Source organism: Ictalurus furcatus, chromosome 3, assembly GCF_023375685.1.
Source record: "Ictalurus furcatus strain D&B chromosome 3, Billie_1.0, whole genome shotgun sequence".
NCBI lineage: Eukaryota > Metazoa > Chordata > Actinopteri > Siluriformes > Ictaluridae > Ictalurus > Ictalurus furcatus.
The window spans coordinates 8,864,196-8,887,216 of record NC_071257.1 but is presented as its reverse complement, the minus strand read 5'-3'; the positions used below and the strand labels follow the sequence as shown (position 1 = coordinate 8,887,216).

The 23,021-nt window shown below is 39.8% G+C and overlaps 1 protein-coding gene across 3 annotated transcripts in view; it reads left to right on the top strand.

The window, feature by feature from the left end:
* LOC128605325 (signal-induced proliferation-associated 1-like protein 2) overlaps positions 1-23,021 on the top strand; it is a 204,165-nt gene that overhangs the window by 25,366 nt on the left and 155,778 nt on the right. For all 3 annotated transcript variants that reach the window (XM_053620635.1, XM_053620634.1, XM_053620633.1), the window contains exon 2: positions 955-2,712. In XM_053620635.1, the coding sequence (XP_053476610.1) occupies positions 1,341-2,712 (1,372 nt within the window). In that variant the 5' untranslated portion in view covers positions 955-1,340. The remainder of the gene's footprint in view (positions 1-954; positions 2,713-23,021) is intronic.

Below are 23,021 nucleotides of genomic sequence, written 5' to 3'. Positions count from 1 at the left end.
AAATAGCTTTGTAACCCTTCCCAGACTGATGTATTTCAATCATCTTCTTCCTCACCATTTCTGGAAATTCTTTCAATTTTGGCATAGTGTGTTATTGGGTAAGACCTTTTAACCAACTTCATGCTGTTAAAATTTTTTTATTTAAGTGCTGATTTGATTGAACAGGGTTTGCTGTAATCAGGCTTTGTTGCATCTAGTCCAGCTGCACCCCATTATGAATGCAATTTAATAGATTTGGGGAATTAGTAACTATGGGGGCAAATACATTTTCACACAGGCCTAGTTTGTATTGGATAACGTTTTTGCTTTAATAAATAACATTATCATTTAAAACTGTATTTTGTGTTTACTCGGGTTGCCTTTGTTTTATTGTGGATTTTTTTAAATTTTCATTTCTAAAAACAATTTAGTGTGAGATGTACACAAAAACTGAAGAAATATTTTTTTCAAACACTGTACGTAAATTCAATCAGAACCTAATCAGGTGGACATAGCCTAGCTAGAGGGATTCACTACTCTACCTGTACACCTGGAAATGGATTATTGTAGTGTTGTCACCATGATGATAGGACAGACTGCACACTCATAATCCATCAAGGGAAAAAAAATTACATTTTGCTGTTTTGTCAGTGGAAGTTGAAGAACGATCATTTGTTCAGTTCAGATATGCGATTCTTAAAAAAACCCATAATGAACAAAACTTGTTTACTGTTAACGGTTAGCTTTACATAGAAACCTGCACTCACGACGGCCCTTTGTGGATAAGATTGGACACCTCCGTGCTAAGTGTTCTCTATGTTTTAGGATATTGCTTAGGCCTGTTCAGTAACCTACTGTACCTCATAACTGCTAATCTTGATTAGTTTTACGGGAGTTGTTTTTATATATTTTATGGGATTTTCCCCCCTGTTTCTAAATATTAATGCATTTTCCCATTTTTTCTACATTTTGCAGATTCAACTCCACCAGGGTGTGCACTATATTAGCTCATCTTTCTGCAAAGAGCACTGCCTATCTAAGCCTCATTGTCCATCATCCAGTCTTATTACTGAAATTATTTTTGTCTGTCATTGACCTAGTCAATCCTGAGGAAATATGGACTTAGGCTAAAGATTGGTCCTTTGCCCCACTGAAACTTGTCATTTGCCCTTTGCCATCTCTGAAGCTTGAGAAGGAATCCCTCTTCCTTACGACCTATTACAATGTAATTAATAGGGTACTTGTGTTCCTGCTTTCCCCACCAGCTATAAACCGGGTTTCATCTTAAGCAAAGACCTGGCATAGACAAGACAATTCTGTAGACCTCAGTGACTGGAGGCCTTTAGGTCTCCTCTAAAGACATGCAGTCTTCAGAGGAGCTGTTTAACATGAAACTGAAGTCCTTGCATGGAAACAAAGAAACTCCAGCTACCAGCCTGCAGTGCAAGTATAATGGGGTAGGAAAAGTCAATGGCACATCTGCCATGCCTAAAATGGGTGTACGTGCCAAGATATCAGACTGGCTGCCCAAAAAAGAAGGGTGGGAGAATCTATATGATTCAAACTATGAGAGAGTTCAAAATGGACAGCCAGACCAAAACATAGAGATCACTGATGTGAATGAAGCACCCTTGGAACTTGATCATCCTGACACAAAATATTCACTGAGTGAACTTTTGAGTCAGTCCCCTTTAAAGGGACTTCATCCTATTCGACAGCGAAGCAACAGTGATGTGACTATCAGTGATATAGATGCTGAGGATATAAAGCATCAAAAAGCTGTCAACCCAAACACTGGTGCCTCATTGCATCGGGAGTATGGCAGCACTTCCTCTATTGACCAACAAGGTCTAGGTGGGGATGGAGTCCTTGCACTGTTAAAGGGTTATAGAGTAGATAAATTAGATCATCTGAATACATACTCAATTGGTTTCCCAGAGCTGCGTTACAACAATGCTCTCTCACCTAGCTTGCAGACAGCAGCTCAGATTGCACGTGGAGAGATCATTTGTATCTCAGGCTATGATTATGCAGGCAGTTCCCTTCTCTACAGTCAAGAAAGAGAGAAGTCCTTCGTGCATCGGCTCAAGTCAGAGTCATCTGAGACATCTCTCTTCCGGAAGTTGAAAACTATTAAAAGTGAGCATGATGGTCTCCGCCTCTCAATAGAGCAGGAAGACCGGTGGTCTCTTGGTGTCCCGAAATGCTTTGCTCACTATGATGTGCAGAGTGCACTCTTTAATGTTAGTGATGCTGTGGCAAATCAAGTCAGCCTTGGTCATAGGAAGAACACTACTACTGGGGCCTCCGCTGCTTCACAGTATCAAGTCCCATGTAGTGGTCCAGTATGTGGAAATAATAGTGGAACTGCACCAATGTTTGAATCTCCACTGAGCAACCATGAAGAGTTGAAGCCAAAACAGAATATTGATGCAGATGAGGGTGATGGAAAGAGCAATGGGCTAGTACTAAGTTGCCCACATTTCCGGAATGAGATTGGTGGCGAGGGTGAAAGGAGGATTTCTCTGTCCAGAGCCAACAGTGCCAACTACAGTGGAGGAGAAAGCTGCTCCTTTGAGTCCTCATTAAGCTCTCACTGCACCAATGCTGGTGTTTCTGTGCTGGAAGTACCTCGGGAAAACCAACCAGTTCATCGTGAAAAAGTGAAACGATACATCATTGAGCACATTGACTTGGGGGCATACTATTATCATAAATATTTCTATGGAAAAGGTAAGAATTGTTTGCTCTTATTATTATTATTATTATTATTATTATTATTATTATTATTATTAAGAACTGGGATGGGAAATACAGGATGCAGTGCAAATGTCTCCATTAGAGGGGATTCTGTGCAATAGTATGCCAAGGCTAGGTGTACAAACATTATAAATCTACTGTATGTTGTCCCACTATTCTTCAATTCTCCTTAATGTCTCTAGGAAATAAAGTGTCATATGATAGAATTCACTTTAGGATTGGGTTTTCTTTCTTTATTTCTCTTTGGTTCTCAATTTGTTTCCCATTCTTATGTTCTGGAAAACAATTACTGAACTTCTCCTTATTTGGTAATCTCAACCATGCTTAGTTATGGGTGAAAGACAAATTTGCTTTCTGTACAATTGGCCATCCAGTAGAAAACATTTACACTGTTTCTCATTCCCTCATTCGCTCACAGATACACACACACACTCACTCACACAAGGTGCAAGCCTGCCATCAGGAGCAACTTGGGGTTCGGTGTCTTGCCCAAGGACACTTTGGCATGTGGGCCAGGGATCGAAACGCCAACCCTGCGATTAGTGGACAATGTGCTCTACTACCTGAACCACAGCATCCATCTGTTACAATAATACCTAGAGTTGTTTCACGAATAATCACATTTGAATGCCCATTAGAGGTGGCACAAATGGTTGGTAACTAATTATTTTGTAAAATTTGGCAAGTAGTCAGGAACATGCTATAGGAACGTATATCTTGTCTGTGGGATTTGAGAGTGGCTTTTCACAATAGCATTATATATTATTAGAGCATTAATTAATCACTGTATGGGTCATAACTACCCAGTTTCGTAAGAAGAAAAACAATTTTTCTGCAGTGTCCAAAAACATTTTCTAATTTGCATGAAGCACAAACTAGAATCTATTCCATTATTTACTCTATTTATTCGTTCTGATTCAGCCCCATTGATGTAGATGGGAGTGTGTCTACCCTTTTGAGGGAGAGGTGAGGGTGACTACTTCAGCTCTTGAAGTTTATGGCAGCCTTCTTCTTCTGCCTCTGCTTCTTCTCTTCTTCTGCTTCTGCTTCTGCTTCTTCTTATTTCAGTAACCCAGAGCCTTAACCGCCAAGCCACCACTGCCCCGATTATTATTATGATGGGCCCAAATACACTAAATTTTTGGCTATAGTGCCACCAACAGGTCAAACTTTGGCCAAATTTCAAAGTATGTTTATGTCCATAACTTTTGAACTGTGTGGTCAAAATTTCAATGCCACATGGTTAAAAAATTTTTTCATGCCAAGTTCAAAAAGCCTATGAGGGATCTTAGACTTAGTTAAAAACCTGATTTTTCTCTACTCCTCCTACAACTGTTGTCCAGATTTAACCAAACATCATCAAACATCTTCAGAGCAATCTGCACAAAAGTTAAATGGAATTTTGATTTACAAAACCGTTCACTTGTAACCAACAAATCTGGCGATGAAGCCAATCAGGACGTGACTCTGTGTCTCGTTAAAGACTTTAGCCATTGTCATGAAACTTGGTACATGTCTTCAGGACTATGACTTGAGGCTGTGCAACAAATTTCATGATAGTGCCACCTAGAGGTCAAAAGCTATAATGACATGTAGAAAATGCTTGACTCTAATCAGTGTTTTTGCTACTCCTCCTACAACAAACACCAAAAATTAATAAAATTTGGATTATATAATCTTAAGACCTGTCTGCAAAAATTTATCAGATGTATTTTTGATATTGAAAATGGTTCTTCAGCAGTATGCCCGCAATGGAAAAATACAGGTTCCTAAGTCATATCTCTGCAATGCAGTAATTTACATATTGGCACCAAACTTACCTGTGTTCAGGACCACGCCCTGAATGTACCCAAGAAGCTTTGTTCCAGCACCACCGAGTGGTGAAGTGCTATAGTAGCTTTTACATTTTTCTGTACATCATTTGAAGAACTTGTACTAAATCCCCAGTTCTACTTTCCTATGATTCCCTGGAAGTGAACGCACACCAATATTAAAATGTCTGCCATTTTGTTTTTATGCTACAACTCCTACAATTTTTATCTAATTGTTACCAAACCTCACTCATACTTCTGATGAAGCCACACAAAAGTTATCGAATGGAATTTTTAATAGTGCAAACCGTTTGCACTATTGTGAGCAGAGATGGAACTTGAATCTGCGACTCGGACTCAAGTCACACTTAAGTCACAAAAAATGACTTGCGACTTGACTTGAACTTGTGAACAATTGACTCGAGACTTGACTTGGACTTGAAGACAGAGGCTAGGAAAAAACACAAGTCATTTTGGTTTGGAGTTCCCGATTACGTTCTCCCTTTATTACCCCACATGACCGATCAAAACCACGTTCATTCAGTCTTTATCGGTATGTCCTGCATCCAGCAACTTGAGATGATGTCCCACATTTTGATTGGAAAGAAAAAGTTTGAGCAGAATAAGTGTGGAATCGGGGGTGTGCTCATGCACCGGTTTGTGAATGGAGTCGCAGAAGGTGAGTGGTAAGGATTGCACATCTGCGGGAATTCTAGTAATGAATGTTACGTGTTGCAGTGAGCCACAGTGAGAATTAAAACTGGAGAGATGGGCAACTCGAAAGACAGAGAGAGCCAATCAGCACAGAGCCGTGCTTGTGTCTATAAAATAAATCTGCTGGAAAGTGAAAGGTAAAGAATATAGTGCCTTTTGAGTTGTTCTAAGCCTGTGTCCAGCTTCCTTATTACCTACCTGATTCTGGGAAAGTGTTACACTAAGGTATTAGATATTTTTTTCTCATGTTTCTACGATACTATTTCACACCTGCATGAAGTTGGCCCCCCCACCCAACGCAAAATAGTCTCAATTTTTTGTGCTCCGTTTGTGCTGGTTTGTGCCATAAAAATTTCTGTTGGTGCTGCTTCGGTTTTTGAGATATTAAAAGAATATTTAGAGGTCATTCTGAGGTCACTCAACCCTCCCACACGCTACTAATTCCCCACAAATAGTTTCGTTTGTTTGTTCTTCATGTATGCTGGTTTGTGCCGTTAAAGGTTTAGTTTGTGTTGCTTCCATTTTTAAAATATTAGACATTGACCTATAGGCAATACAGACTTTCACTCTGCGCCCCCACATTCTCTGTTAAAGCTTCGTTTTTTTTGTGCCTTTTTTTTTTTTTAATAATACAGTTGAATTAACAAGGTAAAATCCAAACGGCAAAACAAATCACATTAAATAGTCGCATTCACTTAATTGTTACCTATCCACTGCGCGTTTTCAACTTTTAACGGACACAGCGGATCACAGGATGTGTAAAGTGTAACACGAACGCCAAGGTAAGTGTTTTTACTTGTTACTGTATGTTATGTGAATAACAGTTGTAATATTAACATTATTTCATAAATACACAAACCGTAATCTGTTTGCTGTAGCTCTGTTTATACATACATAGGCCGTGTGTGTGTGTGTGTGATTGACACTATCGGCCGATAGTTTAAAACCATCCGATGATCAGGGCCGATTATATCCTGTCAATCAAGAGTGCGGGAAAAAGCGTCGATTTCGTGCTGTGTGTAAAGATGATGTCTCTTGCGTGGAATGATGACAGAACTGCAGTTTGTAATCTCTGCACTGCTAAAATTTTACACCGGAAGTGAGCAGTTTCGGCGTTGAGTCTAATTTTAAAAAAATTAATTTTGTCACGCTGCTGGAGCTGCTTGCGCTGAATTAAAGGGCCAGTACACCGTTGAAAGATTTAAATGAAGATGAGTTGACAAAAAAGTTTAGATTGCACATAAATATACTTGTCGAGTAGTTATAGTTCCTATCCACTTAATGTTAATGTATACAAAAAGTTTATATTGTATATTACCAGTTTGATGTCAATGCTGAAGTAGAAATGCTTTTGTTTGCGGTGAGTTAATGTGAGCCTAACTGGAGGTTTTTTTAGCATTCAGTCAATGTTAATAAGAATTAATAACATTCAATAAGTTAATAAATCTTACTTTAATCTTCAGAATTTAGTTCATGTGTTAATGTTAATTTGAGTAATCTGTTTTCTGTTTATGAGACCAGTTACTGTGAAACAACTTGTTGAAATGGATAGAAAGTTTTTATTTGCATTTCCTTCAGAATTGTGGAATGAATTATTATTAATTTAAAAGAAGGCATAAAAGGCAGAACTATTGGTTATCGGTATTGGCCAACATGTGTGTGTGTGTGTGTGTATTTATATATATATATATATATATATATATATATATATATATATATATATATATATATATATATATATATATATATAATAGTATGTGTGTGTGTGTATATTACATATATACACACACACATATAATTAGTGTGTATGTATTATACATAGATATATATGGATAGACAGTATCTTACAAAAGTGAGTACACCCCTCATTTTTGTAAATATTTGATTATATCTTTTCATGTGACAACACTGAAGAAATGACACTTTGCTACAATATAAAGTAGTGAGTGTACAGCTTGTGTAACAGTGTAAATTTGCTGTCCCCTCAAAATAACTCAACACACAACCATTAATGTCTAAACCGCTGGCAACAAAAGTGAGTACACCCCTGTTGGTCCCAATTAGCCATTTTCCCTCCCCGGTGTCATGTGACTTGTTAGTGTTACAAGGTCTCAGGTGTGAATGGGGAGCAGGTGTGTTAAATTTGGTGTCATTGCTCTCACACTCCCTCATACTGGTCACTGGAAGTTCAACATGGCACCTCATGGCAAAGAACTCTCTGAGGATCTGAAAAAAAGAATCGTTGCTCTACATAAAGATGGCCTAGGCTATAAGAAGATTGCCAAGACCCTGACACTGAGCTGCAGCACAGTGGCCAAGACCATACAGCAGTTGAACAGGACAGGTTCCACTCAGAACAGGCCTCGCCATGGTCAACCAAAGAAGTTGAGTGCCTGTGCTCAGCATCATATCCAGAGGTTGTCTTTGGGAAATAGACATATGAGTGCTGCCAGCATTGCTGCAGCGTTTGAAGCGGTAGGGGGGTCAGCCTGTCAGTGCTCAGACCATACGCTGCACGCTGCATCAAATTGGTCTGCATGGCTGTCGTCCCAGAAGGAAACCTCTTCTAAAGATGATGCAAAAGAAAGCCCGCAAACAGTTTGCTGAAGACAAGCAGACTAAGGACATGGATTACTGTAACCATGTCCTGTTGTCTGATGAGACCAAGATAAACTTATTTGGTTCAGATGGTGTCAAACGTGTGTGGCGGCAACCAGGTGAGGAGTACAAAGACAAGTGTGTCTTGCCTACAGTCAAGCATGGTGGTGGGAGTGTCATGGTCTGGGGCTGCATGAGTGCTGCCAGCACTGGGGAGCTACAGTTCATTGAGTGAACCATGAATGCCAACATGCACTATGACATATTGAAGCAGAGCATGGCCGCAGGGCAGTATTCCAGCATGATAACGACCCCAAACACACCTCCAAGACGACCACTGCCTTGCTAAAGAGGGTGAGGGTGATGGACTGGCCAAGCATGTCTCCAGACCTAAACCCTATTGAGCATCAGTGGGGCATCCTCAAACGGAAGGTGGATTAGCACAAGGTCTCTAACATCCACCAGTAGCGTGATGTCATGGAGGAGTGAAAGAGGACTCAGTGGCAACCTGTGACGCTCTGGTGAACTCCATGCCCAAGATGGTTAAGGCAGTGCTGGAAAATAATGGTGGCCACACAAAATATTGACACTTTGGGCCCAATTTGGACATTTTCACTTAGGGGTGTACTCACTTTTGTTTCCAGCGGTTTAGACATTAATGGCTGTGTGTTGAGTTATTTTGAGGGGACAGCAAATTTACACTGTTATACAAGCTATACACTCCCTACTTTAAATTGTACCAAAGTGTCATTTCTTCAGTGTTGTCACATGAAAAGATATAATCAAATATTTACAAAAATGTGAGGGGTGTACTCACTTTTGTGAGATACTGTATGCATGTGTATAGCTATCTATCTATAATGTGTGTATGTTTAATTTAACAAATGTATATAGAGCCTTTGCAGTGATCTTGTTTTCTAGCTGCTCACTAAGCTCTGTCCGAATGCTATGATTTGGATTGCCGCGTTTGATGAACAGAGGACTGTGAAAATGGAATCCCTGTCAACTGCTGGTTTCTTGGACATCTGCCATAAGCAAAACATCATTACCCCCTGAAATAATCTTGAATCTGAGTATTACTGTATTTGCCCGGATACTAGGATAATATAATATAGTGATAATATATCTTATATTATTACCAATATGGTAATGTTGACCCCTAGATGCACAATGTATTTTAAAAAAATAATTAATGTGGTTCACATGTGCAGCTGTAATTAGCATTTAATAGCTGCATTAGCCATATTAGTATTAGCAATGAGTTTTCTGTTCAATAAACATTGACAATCTTAGCTCTCATGAATGTTGTACCATTATGCTTGAAGTTAACTAATAATATTGTAACTGCAAGTGTTAACACATTGTACTTAATATACTGGCCAGAATTTTGATTTAGTAAGTATATCGACTTTTCCTATACTTACTTCACACTAATTTCCACAAGAGCATCTTGAACAGAAGTGTCACTTACATCTAGTAATGGCAGTGAAGTGTAGCAGATGATACTCCTTGTAAATAAATGAAAAGTTCATTTAGGAGAGACCCGTGAATGAAGTAAAGATAATTGTTTATTGAACAAGTGATGAGATGATTAGTCTTGACAAAGTCTTCGGCAATTCGACTCTAAAATTGTCCTCACACAGAGGAAATTTGCGCCTATAACAACTGAAGGGGGGTGACCTCAGAATGACCTATAAATATTCTTTTAATATCTCAAGAACTAAAGCAGCACAAACAAATTTTTTTTGGCACAAACCAGCACAAACGATTGAGACTATTTTGCCGATGTTTTGCCTTGGGTGGGGGGCCAACTTCACGCAGTTATATTTCAGTAAGTTATAAACTGAAATAGACAGAAAGCATCAGTTACATTGCTGACAAAGTAATCATCCCAGGGGGGCGGTGGCCAGATCTGACATTCATCAAATTGCTGTGAAGAAAGTATTGAAGCCTGTTATCAAAGGGCTGTCAACTTTCATTCAAACTCACATGTGACATCAAGCCATAGAAATCCTTTTTGTCCCACTTAATTTTTTTTATGCAGTAATGTTTCTTTTTGTTGCATTGTTTGATACAAAAGACATGAATAGTAATAAATATAAATGGGCTGAGTGTACATGTTTTTTATTCATTTGGATAATAGACATCAAAATGGTAGGCCTTTGGGTGTCAGAAATATGTCCCACATTGTCCCACACAAACTTGCAAAATGTCCCACATTTGGTCCATTTGCATCTGGTCACACTACTCTGAAGGGCACTTTGAAGTGAGAGTAATCAAGCTAGTCATGCTGTAAGATTGCTTCAAACTGAATTTCTAATAAAAAATGACTGAGTGACCGTTATTTTTTAGCTCCACACCTTTTAGCGCTTCAAAGCTCTGACAGTGGATGGTAAAGTGAAAGAACTGTTGCTAATAATAGAACAAAGAATTGAGACTTGACTTGTACTTGGACCTCAAAGACTGACTTAGACTCCTGGCGTACATTGTCAGTGCTTATTGCAGTTCATCCTTTAGCATACCAACACTTTTACACAACAAATTCACAAAACAAGTAATTGCAAATCTAGCAAACAACTTCCCATATCACAGCCATACTTTGTACATGGCCTGACAACAATCCCCAAAATATCCTAGGTCAGTAGTTTTCAAAGTGGGGGCCGCCAGGGGGCCTCAACAATTTGGTGTGAAAAATAACTAAATGTATTTTTTTCTCTTTCTCACTCTCAGGCAACCACACACACAATCAGTTCCTAATGTAATGTAAAGATCTAAGATGTAATTATTAATAAGAAAAAAGGGTGATATATTCAGAAGTCTGTATTTTTAATGTGTTTTAAAGACATCTTGCAAAAGGGGGGCCTCGGTCAAATGTTAATGCCATTTGGGGGGCCTTGCCCTGGAAAAGTTTGGGAACCCCTGTCCTAGGTAACTCCTGTAACATTGCCGTCTAGCAAACATTGAGTGCTCAGCTGCATAATGCTGCTTGCAGCTTTATTAGGGGGCAAGCAACAATGGTGCAAGTCACCTATAGTGTTAGTTGGCATTTTTCTTATTAGAGGCCAAGCACAGAAGGTGCAAGGCACCCATATTGTTTGTTGGCATGGTTCTTATTAGGGGCCAAGCACAGAAGGTGCAAGGGACCTAGTGTATTGTGTTTTTATGTTTTCTTTTTTAGGGGCAGAACACCAAAAGTGCAAGGCCCCTATTGTGGTTCTGTTTTGTTCTTATTAGAGATGACAACCTTGACTCTGTCAGCCATATTGACCGTCCACCATTTTGAATGATGTCATACACAGTTTTTTTCACTACTTGTCCTACAAATTTAGCTCATATCATCTTCCAACCAATCTGCACAAACTTGGCCAAATGGATTTTTGATTTTCAAATTCGTTCACCCATAACACAGCAATGAATCCAACTGTGAAGCTGGCAAACACCATGTGGGGCCATATCTAGGTAATTGTTTTGCATATTGAAGCAAATGTTGGCATATTGAACATTGGCATGATGAGCTTAGAGTCCATGCAAAGTTTTGTGAGAGTTCCACCTACGGGTCACAAAATATAATAAACAAGATGAAGCAAGGCTAAATCTCTGCAGCACTTTTCGTATCAATATAAAACTCATTGTGCGTGAACTTATGTCTCAAGAGTCTGAGATTAAACCTGTGATGGTGCCCCCTAGCTGCTATTGTGTGTGAGGCCCCATAAATACTGCTTGCAGCTTTAATTATTCTTCTGCTTCTTCTTCTTATGGCTAATTTGGAAGTGTGTTTGTCATAAATTTTGAACCATGTGTCCAAAACTTAAAAGCAGAGACAACGAAGGCAATTTCTACCTAATTAGATTTTCTGCTATCTTGAATTTTGTCAAAAACAGCTTTTTTGCTATTCCTCCTGCAAATTTTGTCCAATCATCAACAAATGTGACATGTGCCATCTACAGAGTAAGCCTCAAAAAAAGCTATCAAATAATTTTGAATACTCCAAACAGTTTGTCCATAATGCGCCAGTGAATCTGATCGCAAAGACGCCAAAAATGATGTGAGGCTGTATCTCAGCAATGACTTTGTGCACTGACACAACCCTTGGTAGGTATCTTCCAGCCCATGATCTGAGGCTATGCCTTAAATTTCGTGATACTGCCACCTTCTGGTCAAAAGTAACAATAACATGCTAAAAATATGCTTACATCTAATTGCCATTTTTGCTACCCCTTCTCTTTATTTTGTCCAGTCTTCACCAAATTTGGCTCACATTATCTTAAGACCTGTCTGAACAAAAATTATCAAAGGAATTTTTATATTCAAAACTGTTCTCCTGCAACGTGCTGAAAAATGCAACAGAACAGGATGTGAGAGTGTATCTAAGCAATGCATTTACATATCCTCATGAAATTTCTTCAGTATCTTCAGGACTATGCCCCAGATGTATCCAAGATGTTTTGTGACTATGCCCCCTTGTGGTCAAGAACTGGAAAAGCTTTCTTTTTTTCTTATATCATTTGAAGAGTTTGTGCTAATTTCACAGTTCTTTTTTCCTATACTTTCCCTGGGGTATGCTGAAGTGAATGCACACCAACCTCTGAAATTCAAGTGTACTTCCTGTCGACCATCTTGAATTTTGTCAAAAACTTTTTTAGTCGTTCCTCCTACAAATTATGCCCAATCAGCACCACATTTGGCATACATCATATTTAGACCAATCTGGCCAAAGTTATCAAAGGAATGTTGATATTCCAAAGAGTTTGCCTGTAATGTGCCAACAAATTTACAGGCAAAGCCGACAAACAGGAATTGAAGCTGTATCTCAGCAACCACCTGGCAAACTGACACAAACCTTAGTAGGCATTCTCAGTACCATGCACGCTGTGGTGACCCAGGGAAGAATAGGTCCCTAGCACACCCTTGCTGATCGGAAGAGGTGACAAATGAGACAACTTGTTGGTCGTGAGTTGCGATTTGGGCTTGCTGTGGCTTCCATATATCCAACACATCACTTTGGCTCCTACTTCATTCAGACGAGGGGTTGGAAAGGCCCATTCCAATCAACCGGCTTGTCAGGACTTGACCTGGTTTTGTTTTGGTATTACAATTGACCATATCTTTCACTTCTCCCTGTAGGTGCTTGTGTAGGGTCAATCGAGTAGCTTAAACCTTGTGTTTATATGCCCAAGTATATAATTTTTGTATCCTTGTTGTACATCCGGTGGATTCCTGTGGCCCTGTACATCCCCTTGTTGGACTCCGAGGTGGGTGATGAGCAGAGATGACGAATATATATCGCTATATATTATATATATATCGCGAATATATATAACACTACGATGGATACTGGACTAGGACTTGGATGAAGAACCAACCACTGATTTACTCTTCTCTTTTTAAAATGAAAACTGCCAAAGATTTCTTCTACTAGCGTCACTATCGATATGCCCCTTACTAAGCTGTCCCATTTTGCTATACAAAAAGGAGTCACAGGAATAGCAGGATCAGTCAAATACATCAAACATTTGCAATCTGGACACATTTTAGTGGTATGAGCTAAGAAAGCAAACGCGGAAAAGAGTAACTACTCTAGCCGGAGTTGCCATGAATGCATTCTATCACCCTTCCCTGAATAACAGCAAAGGCCTGATCCATACCAGAGAACTGCAGGACATGGATGAAGCTGAAATAAGAGCAGAACTAAAACAACTAGATGTGATCTGATTGATTTTAAAAGAATAAATATAAAAAAAAGATTGTCAAATACTTAAAACAGGTACATACATCCTGACTTTCAAAAGACTTCAACCGCTAGAATGAATCCAAATACGATACCTAAGTGTCACTGTGAACATCTTCATACCGAACCCACTGAGACATTTTAAATGCCAGAAATTTGGTCATGGTTCTGCTGGATACAGGAATAAGGCCACCTGTCAAAATTGTGGTGACGATGCCCATGAAGCAAACTGCACTAAACCCCCTAAATGTAGAAATTGTTTAGGTGATCATGCAGCCTCCTCAAAAATATGCTCTATCTGGGTCAGAGAAAAAGAAATACAGAAAATCAAACATACAAAGAAGCTGAGCTATCCTGATGCACGAAAACAAGTTGAAGGACAACCTGCTTTGACTCTGAGTAAGACCTATGCTGCGGTGGTTAAGCCAAAACTGCGAGCAACCAGCTGCCAAACAGAACTGACTTGGGTATTTTCAGACAAACCTCAACCAATAGGCAGTGCAAGGAGGGTGTCTCCTCAAAAAAGTAGGAATGTGCACATCCAGACCAACCCAATTCAAAGTACAGTCAGAACAGAGAACCCAGAGAGAGAAAAAAAAATCTCATAATGCAGCAACTCCACAATCAAAATCAAATCAAGATTAAAAACTGACCCCAAAAATCAGACAACCCAAAAGATGTTGAAATGGCTGAGGCTATGCCTAGCTGTAGTCGAAGCCTCTCCCCCTAAGTGCTAGAATAAAGGACCTGTCCCTATCCTTCCCGCTTGATGATAAACAATCTGTTTAGTTTAGTGGAATAGCTGGGGCCTCAAAACTAATTTTGCAGAATTACAACTAGTGATGCACCGAAAGGAAAATTCAGGGCCAAAACCGAAAATTCAGGATGCACATTGCCAAAAACCGAAAATTTATTTTTTAAAAATGTTAGAATTTTAAAATAGGTTTTTTTGGTGTAATTTTGTTAATATTAGACGTTTTTAAAAAATAATTTAATGAATCTGAATTGAAAAACTACAAACAAAAAAAAATTCATACTTTTATTTAATATAACACACCAAAGCAAAAACAATATTAAATATATTATTCATTCAGTTCTGTAATAATCAAATTTAAGATTTTTTTTATACAATTATCCACATAATGTAATGTTAACTATTATGATATGGAAAACAACAGCCAAGTAATGAAGTTAGCAGCTCTGAGCTAGCATCTTGCAAATACAAAAAAAAAAGTTTAAATATGCTACACAACCATTTTAATGAAAACAACAGGCAAAACACAGAATGACAGAGGGCCTCTATTCTGTTGTTGTTTTGCTGTACTCTGCTTATTGAATGGGATGTTGTGTTTTCAGGTGGTGTAATAAACCTGTCATGGAACAGTGCTTTGGCACCATACCCTCTCTTGAAATTTTTGCTGAACACTGCAGATGGCAAATTTGATGTCCTTATCAGAAACTTTGAAGTATTTCCAAACCACTGACATGATCACCCTTTGCAGGGTAGCACCGTTATATAACCATCGGCTAGATCGAAAGTGAAATCTAAGTGCTGAGCACTGATGGGTGGGGTGGGCATGGTGGCTCATATTTTCTGCCTTTTCTCTCTTTCGGCCAAACACAGAAAATACCATTTTTGGCCGAAAATTTTCGCCAGCCAAAATTTCAGTGCATCCCTAATCACAATGTTTAACTACTATTTTAAATTCACTTGCCTATTGTATTCAGGAAACTCATTTATCTCCAAATGATCCCTTGACCCTCAAAAATTTTACAATGTTTAGTGCATATAGACCAAACTCACATCGGACCTCTGGGGGTTCAGCTGTCTTTCTGAAACAAGACACAATTCACAGCTACATTGCACTGGATACCCATCTACAAGCTATAGCAATCTGACTTATGCTTCATAAAGGCATTACACTATCTACATACCTCCCAATGAAATTATTATACAACAAGAACTGGATAAACTTGTCGCTCAGTTACCAACCCCATTCATTCTTAAGTGGGATTTTAACAGCCATAATCCTTTATGGGGAGAAGACGATGCGACTTCAAAGTAAAGATAATGGAAGACTTCATTAACAATGATTTATGCTTGCTAAATGACAGGGCTAAAACTTATCTTCATCCAGGTCATGGTACTTACTCGGCAATCAATTTGACCACATGCAGTGCTGAGATTATTCTCGATTGCTGGTGGCAGGTCTGGGATGGCCTATGTGGGAGCGACCATTTCCCCCTAATTATTTCTCTTACAGAAACAGATGTCCAACAAAGACCCACAAGATGCCGGCTTAAGAAAGCAAATTGGTCATCCTTTCAAACCCTATGCAGTGAGAGAGTTATTTCAGCAATTCAAGACAATCAGGACCCCATAAAAAGCTTCACTGATCAACTAATTGTTGTTGCAGATGAAACAATTCCCAAGACGTCAACCAAATCAGACTGTAAGGCTAATCCGTGGTTTATTGAGCAATGTAAAATGGCTATTGAGGCATGGAAAAAGGCTAAAAGATTTTTTAACAAACATCCATCATCTGCAACCCTAACAAGGTTTACAGTTTGTTGAGCTCAAGCTTGCAGGATCATTAATGAAGCAAAGAAGCAAAGTTGGAGACGATTTGTATCAAACTTAACATGTCGCACACCTATGAAGAGGATCTGGAACATGGTTTGCAAGATGAAGGGCGTGGGAAGTGGATCATATATTCAGCACATCAAAAAACAAGACACTATTCAAACAAAGGAAATAGATATAGTGAACAAGTTAGCAGAAACCTTTGAAAAGAATTCGTGTTACGAACCCGGTCTAGGTCGGGCCCCAACATACAATAAGATAAAAAAAAAAAAAAAAAAGAAACGGGTTGGCGAGACCACGATTGTGTTTACTTTGTTTTTATTCTCCAAACGGAGCATCTTTTTATATCATTTAGCAAGCATATACCTTGTCACTCGCTTGGAATGTACGCACCACAGACTTTTTGTCAAAAGGAGCCTTCATACAGGCCTGAGAGGATGCCAGAGAACTTTTGGCTAACTCAAAAGCAGTATGGAGGCACTCACGAAAGGAACTAACATAACTAGGACATTCCTATTTAGGGGTTTCACCAGACTTGGAGACAGGAACTCTTCCTGTAAAACCTTTAAAGGTCCACGAACCGAGTGCCCAAAGATTAACTCGGCAGGACTGAAACCAAGTGACTCTTGTACAACATCATGGATAGCAAACAATAACAGGGGAATCCCTTCATCCCAATCTTTTCCCTGACCTAAACAGTAGGTCCTAAGCATAGACTTCAATGTCTGTTGGAAGAATTCTAATGCACCCTCTGACTCTGGGTGATAAGCACTAGAAACCTGATGATGCACATTCAGTTGTGTCATAACCTTCCTGAACAGAGCAGACATAAAATTTGAACCCTCGTCTGACTGGATGTATTTTGACAAACCAAAAGCGGTACAAAACTTGACAAGATCTCTGATGACAGCACAGGACTTTATGCTACGCAGGGGTATAACTTCAGGGTACCTAGTAGCAGCACACATCAAAGTTAGTAGGTATGAATTACTAGACCTGGTTCGAAGAAGGGGACCCACACAATCTATTAAAATTCTTTCAAAAGGTTCTTCCATAACAGGTATAGGTTGAAGTGGAGCAGGGGGAACGACCTGATTTGATTTACCTGCAACCTGACACACATAACAGGAGTGGCAATACCTGGCAACCTCTGACCTCATAGCAGGCCAAAAAAATGCCTTAAAACACGATCATATGTCTTCCTCACACCAAGATGACCAGCCAGATCATGGTCATGGGCAATACTCAACACTTGGGTTCGGTATGGTTTTGTAAGCACAACTTGAAAAACTGACCTCCAATCATGCTCAGAGTTCAGGGGTGTCCACCTACGCATTAATACATCCCCATCAAAGAAATACACTGTAGAACATTGAGGTAACTGTGCTTTATCTACCGCAGCAGTCATACAGTGAGAGAGCGAAACATCTGTTTTCTGGGCAGCCACAAGCTGTTCTCAACCAACATCCCATTTACCACACTCTTCGTCCAATACTGAAGAAGTTTTAGCTTCGGGAAGAACCCCTGGACTAGAACACAAATCTTAGTTTTCAAACAAGGGATCATCAGTACACATAAAAGAGTCTGAAATATTGATAGCACCTTTCATTTTGCGAGCTTGGGCACGTGTCACGAGACAGGAACTGAAGACAGAGGGAAACTCACGTAAAAGCTCATCGCTGTCATGCAACACGGGAGCATCTGTTACAACAGGCAAATGGAAAACCTTTCCACCGGCTAAATCATTACCCAAAATAAACAAAACTCCCTTAACTGGCAACTGAGGTCGAACTGCAACCTTAAGGAAGCCAGACACAACATCAGAACGAAGATAAACCATATGCAATGGGGCCTTCACTACACCAAGTTCAATACCCGGAACTAGAACATCTGCACCACAGCTAGAGTGTTCAGACAAAGGAAGGACGCCTTCCGACATGAAGGACTGAGTTGCTCCGGTATCTCTCAGAATACGCAGTGGTTTACGGTCCGAATCGGTATCCGAGAGTGAAACTACACCATCCAGAATAAAAGGTTCAAATGCAGTGTCAACTGAAGAAAGTGAATGCAAACTGTCTCAGTGTTGTCGTTGTACATGCACTGAAACCACACTCTTAGGACTGTTTTGTGCTTTCCGGCGATTTTTGCGCATTAAAACGGGACAAGCAGCAATGAGGCGACCAGATTTGCGACAGTAAAAATATTCACGGGACTCACTAGTACTTTTAGGTGCGCTTACAGGAGCTTTCAAGCTGTAGCTGCGATCAGAAATATCACGACGCGGAGGGGAAAATACAGTTTTGTGCGTGAGCACAAACTCATCAGTCAAAACGGCAGCATTAGCGAGCGAAAAGACTTTTTGCTCATTCAAATAAACCACAATTTTGTCAGAAATACAAGTCTTAAATTCTTCAAGCTTAAATTCATCAATTCTTTAAACTGGTCAAAAGTAATGACCTTACTTGCGGCGCACCACTTATCAAATAACACAGACTTTTCACACACGAACTCAACATATGTTTGGCTGGCGGTTTTGGCATGCTTTCGAAATTTCTGCCGATAAGCTTCGGGGACAAGTTCATATGCCCGTAACACAGCTGATTTAACTGTTTCATAATCCAAACTTTGTTCCAAAGTTAGAGCAGAACATACTTCTTGAGCTTTTCCCACAAACTTGCACTGTAGCAATAAAGACCAAATATTTCTAGGTCACTGCAGAGTGGCAGCAATGTGCTCAAACATAGGGAAATAGGTGTCCACCTCACTTTCCCTAAACATAGGAACTAAAGCAATGTGTTTACTAACATCAAAAGTAGCAGGATTACAGACGAGGTGCCACGATGCGCAAGCTCTAGTACAGGCGATGACTGATTAACAGGAAGCGCAGGTGCAGGAGACGCAGGTGAACCAGGAGCTGGCCTATTTCGCAGCGCCAACTCTAACTCCAGCTCCTTCAGCTTTATCTCCTTCTTGGTTTCCAGCTCCAGTGTTTGGAACTGCAGTAGCTGAGCTTGATACTGCTGACGACTTAACTCAAGGTCAAGTCTCTTTAGTTGCAGCACGAGCATGGGTTCCTCTAATGGAGAGTCTACTGCCGCGGGATCTATGCGCGTCGGTTCCTCGGGCTTGGCCCCAGCCTCCGCTGCAGCCAGATCCTCGGAATCATTGACCGGTGATGGAGCACCCGCCTCGGTAGGCTCAAACATGACTTGCTGTTTTACAAGCTCCTCATACAGCAACTTTTTGATGTCTCGCTTAGTGGCACCCCGTGCAACCGATATGCTGTAAAAGTCCGCAAGTAGTAACAGGTCATCCTTACGGCATCTCTCAAACTGCTCTAATGTGGGACAAATGGTAAACTGATCCCGATTAAATTTAGTTGCCATATCTTATAACCTGTACACACACGCCCCACCACAAAGACAAAACTGCTAGACAAACGCGCCGAAAGAAAAACGGGACGAAACAAGGGAAAGAACAGGATGAGCCCCCAATTCTGTTACGCCGGATAAGCACAGGATGAGCCCCCAGTTCTGTTACAACCCCGGTCTAGGTCGGGCTGCAACATACAATAAAATAAAAAAAAGAAAAGGGTTGGCGAGACCAAGATTGCTTTTACTTTTGTTTTTATTCTACAAACGGAGCACCTTTTTATGTATTTAGTGGTTTCAATCTTCAGAAGCCGGCCAGGCCAAAATAATAAACAAAAATACCCTCTAACTTTACCAAAGAAAACTAACTAAAGTACAAGAAAAGAAAACAAAAATACACCATCTTCCCTCACTCTCTAGCTAACCCAAAAACAGGAGAAAAGAAGAAACACAAATGGCGCCGACTTCCTACAAACCACTCTTAACCGTGCACTATTTACAGGGGTGACTATTAGTGTGTTAATTAACAAAGTAATATATACATATATACACAAGGGTATCACATGAATCGTAACGGGGCAGAGCATAAACAAAGTCAAATCACGCATAAGGTCATACACAGGCAAAATAGTCATAGACAGGCGAAAAGCACTTCTCTCTATACACAACGCAATGGCAATGATCTGCCCTGGGATGGAGACTGACGAGGCTTAAGTACACTTCCGGAATCGTGCAGGCAACCAATCCTGTCGCACAAGGCCGGAGCAGGCGTGGACAAGACGTGATCATCCACTAGCAAGCCGGAACGTACGCATGCAGTATGCAGGGCCTAGAGAAGGGGGAGGAGACAAAAGAAACCCATCCCACCACCGACAGACACACAAATGGCACATAGAGCAAACGGAAATACATTGAATAACGTAACATTTGTCGATAGAAAACTGCCTCCCTGAATTCCAATCAATATGAAAACAACAGGAAAGTACACAACTGAATTTCTGTTCGAACAACAAGCAACCTTTCAAGATGGAAGAATTACTAAACCCTTTAAAATTCTCACATGATACTGCTGTTGGTCCAGATAAAATCCATTACCAATTCTTACCCCACAGCACATTATCCATACTTTTGAATAATTTCAACTTACTTTGGTCTTCTGGTAAAATAATATCCTCGTGGAAAGAAACAACAATAATTCCCATCCCTAAACTAGGAAAAGATCATACTAATCTAAATAACTATCAGCCAATTGCCCTTACAGTGCCTTAATCCCTCTTGGCATTTTTCTTATTTTGTTGCCTTACAACTTTGAATTAAAATGGATCTTTGGGGAGTTTGTATCATTTGATTTACACAACATGCGTACCACTTTGAAGATGCAAAATATTTTTTATTGTGAAACAAATGAAATAAGAACCCCCCCCCCCCCCCCCAAAAAAAAAACCCCCCGCAATGAAAAAAAAAAGTCAATACACATCTAGTCACTGGGATCTTTGCCCATTCTTCAAGGCAAAACTGCTCTAGCTCCTTCAAGTTGTATGGGTTCCACTGGTATATAGCAATCTTTAAGTCATTCCACAGATTCTCAATTGGATTGAGGTCTGGGCTTTGACTAGGCCATTCATTCAAGACATTTAAATGTTTCCCCTTAAACCACTTGAGTGTTGCTTTAGCAGTATGCTTAGGGTCATTTGTCCTACTGGAAGGTGAACCTCCATCCCAGTCTCAAATCACTGGAAGACTTGAAAAACAGATTTCCCTTAAGAATTTCCTGGTATTTAGCACCATCCATCATTCTTTCAATTCTGACCAGTTTCCCAGTCACTGCTGATGGAAAAACATCCCCACAGCATGATGCTTCCACCACCATGCTTCACTGTGGGAATTATATTCTGGGGTGATGAGGTGTTTGGTTTTCACCAGACATGGCGTTTTCCTTGATGGCCAAAATGCTCAATTTTATTCTCATCTGACCAGAATACCTTCTTCCATATGTTTGGGGAGTCTCCCACATGCCTTTTGGTGAACATTTTGCTTATTTTTTTTCTTTAAGCAGTGGCTTTTTTCTGGCCACTCTCCTGTAAAGCCCAGCTCTGTGGAGTGTATGGCTTAAAGTGGTCCTATGGACAAATCCAAATTCCGCTGTGGAGCTTTGCAGCTCCTTCAGGGTTATCTTTGGTCTTTTTGTTGCCTCTCTGATTAATGCCATCCTTTCAATTCAGTTCAATTTTATTGGTCATTGTCTCAAAACAGCTTTACAGAAATATATAAACACAGGATACAGATTTTAAGTGTGTGGATTAATCCCAATTGAGCAAGCCGGTGGTGATGGTGGCAAGGAAAAACTCCCTAAGATTTTATGAGGAAGAAACCTTGAGAGGAACCAGACTCAGAAGGGAACCCATCCTCATCTGGGTAACAACAGATGGTGTAAAAGCAAAGGAAAGTTCATTATGGTTTTTATATGAAGTCTGTTTGTTGAACTAGTCCACTGTTCAGAGGAGACCCGAGTGCAAAACTGCATGTGGTAATTGCAGTCCCGGGGCCTTAGTAGCAACCATAGTCCCAGCAACCACAGTGGTCCACTCCTTGCCTGGTCCGTGAGTTTTGGTGTGCGGCCCTCTCTTGGCAGGTTTGTTGTGGTGTCATATTCTTTCCATTTTTTAATAATGGATTCAATGTTGCTCCCGGGGATGTTCAAAGTTTCGAATTTTTTTATAACCCAACCCTGATCTGTACTTCTCCACAACTTTGTCCCTGACCGGTTTGGAGAGCTCCTTGGTCTTCATGGTGCCACTTACTTGGTGGTGTTGCAGACTCTGGGGTTTTTAAGAACAGGTGTATACAGTATCTCACAAAAGTGAGTACACCCCTCACATTTTTGTAAATATTTGATTATATCTTTTCATGTGACAACACTGAAGAAATTACACTTTGCTACAATGTAAAGTAGTGAGTGTACAGCTTGTATAACAGTGTAAATTTGCTGTCCCCTCAAAATAACTCAACACACAGCCATTAATGTCTAAATGTCAAAAGCCACTAATGTCTAAACCGCTGGCATGTAAAACACCTTATATAATCTTAATTACTGGATTTTCTCCTTTTGTTTGGTTTTATTTCTACTGTATTCATGTAAGTCTTGTAATTTTTGTGTCTGTTTTTGAAAGCTACATGACTACTATTACTACTACTACTACTACTCAGGACCATGCCCTGAGGCTATGCAACAAAATTTCATGCCAGTGTCACCTACTGCTCAAAAACAACAACAATAATAATAATAATAATAATAATAATAATAATAATAATAATAATTATAATAATGATATATATAAAGTTTTCCATCTAAGTGCCATTTTTGTTACTCCTCCTTCAAGTGTTGTCATATCTTCACCAAGTTTGGCTCACATAAACTTGAGATCTGTCTAAACAAAAGTTATCAAAGCTACAAATCATTCTTAAATACCTATGAT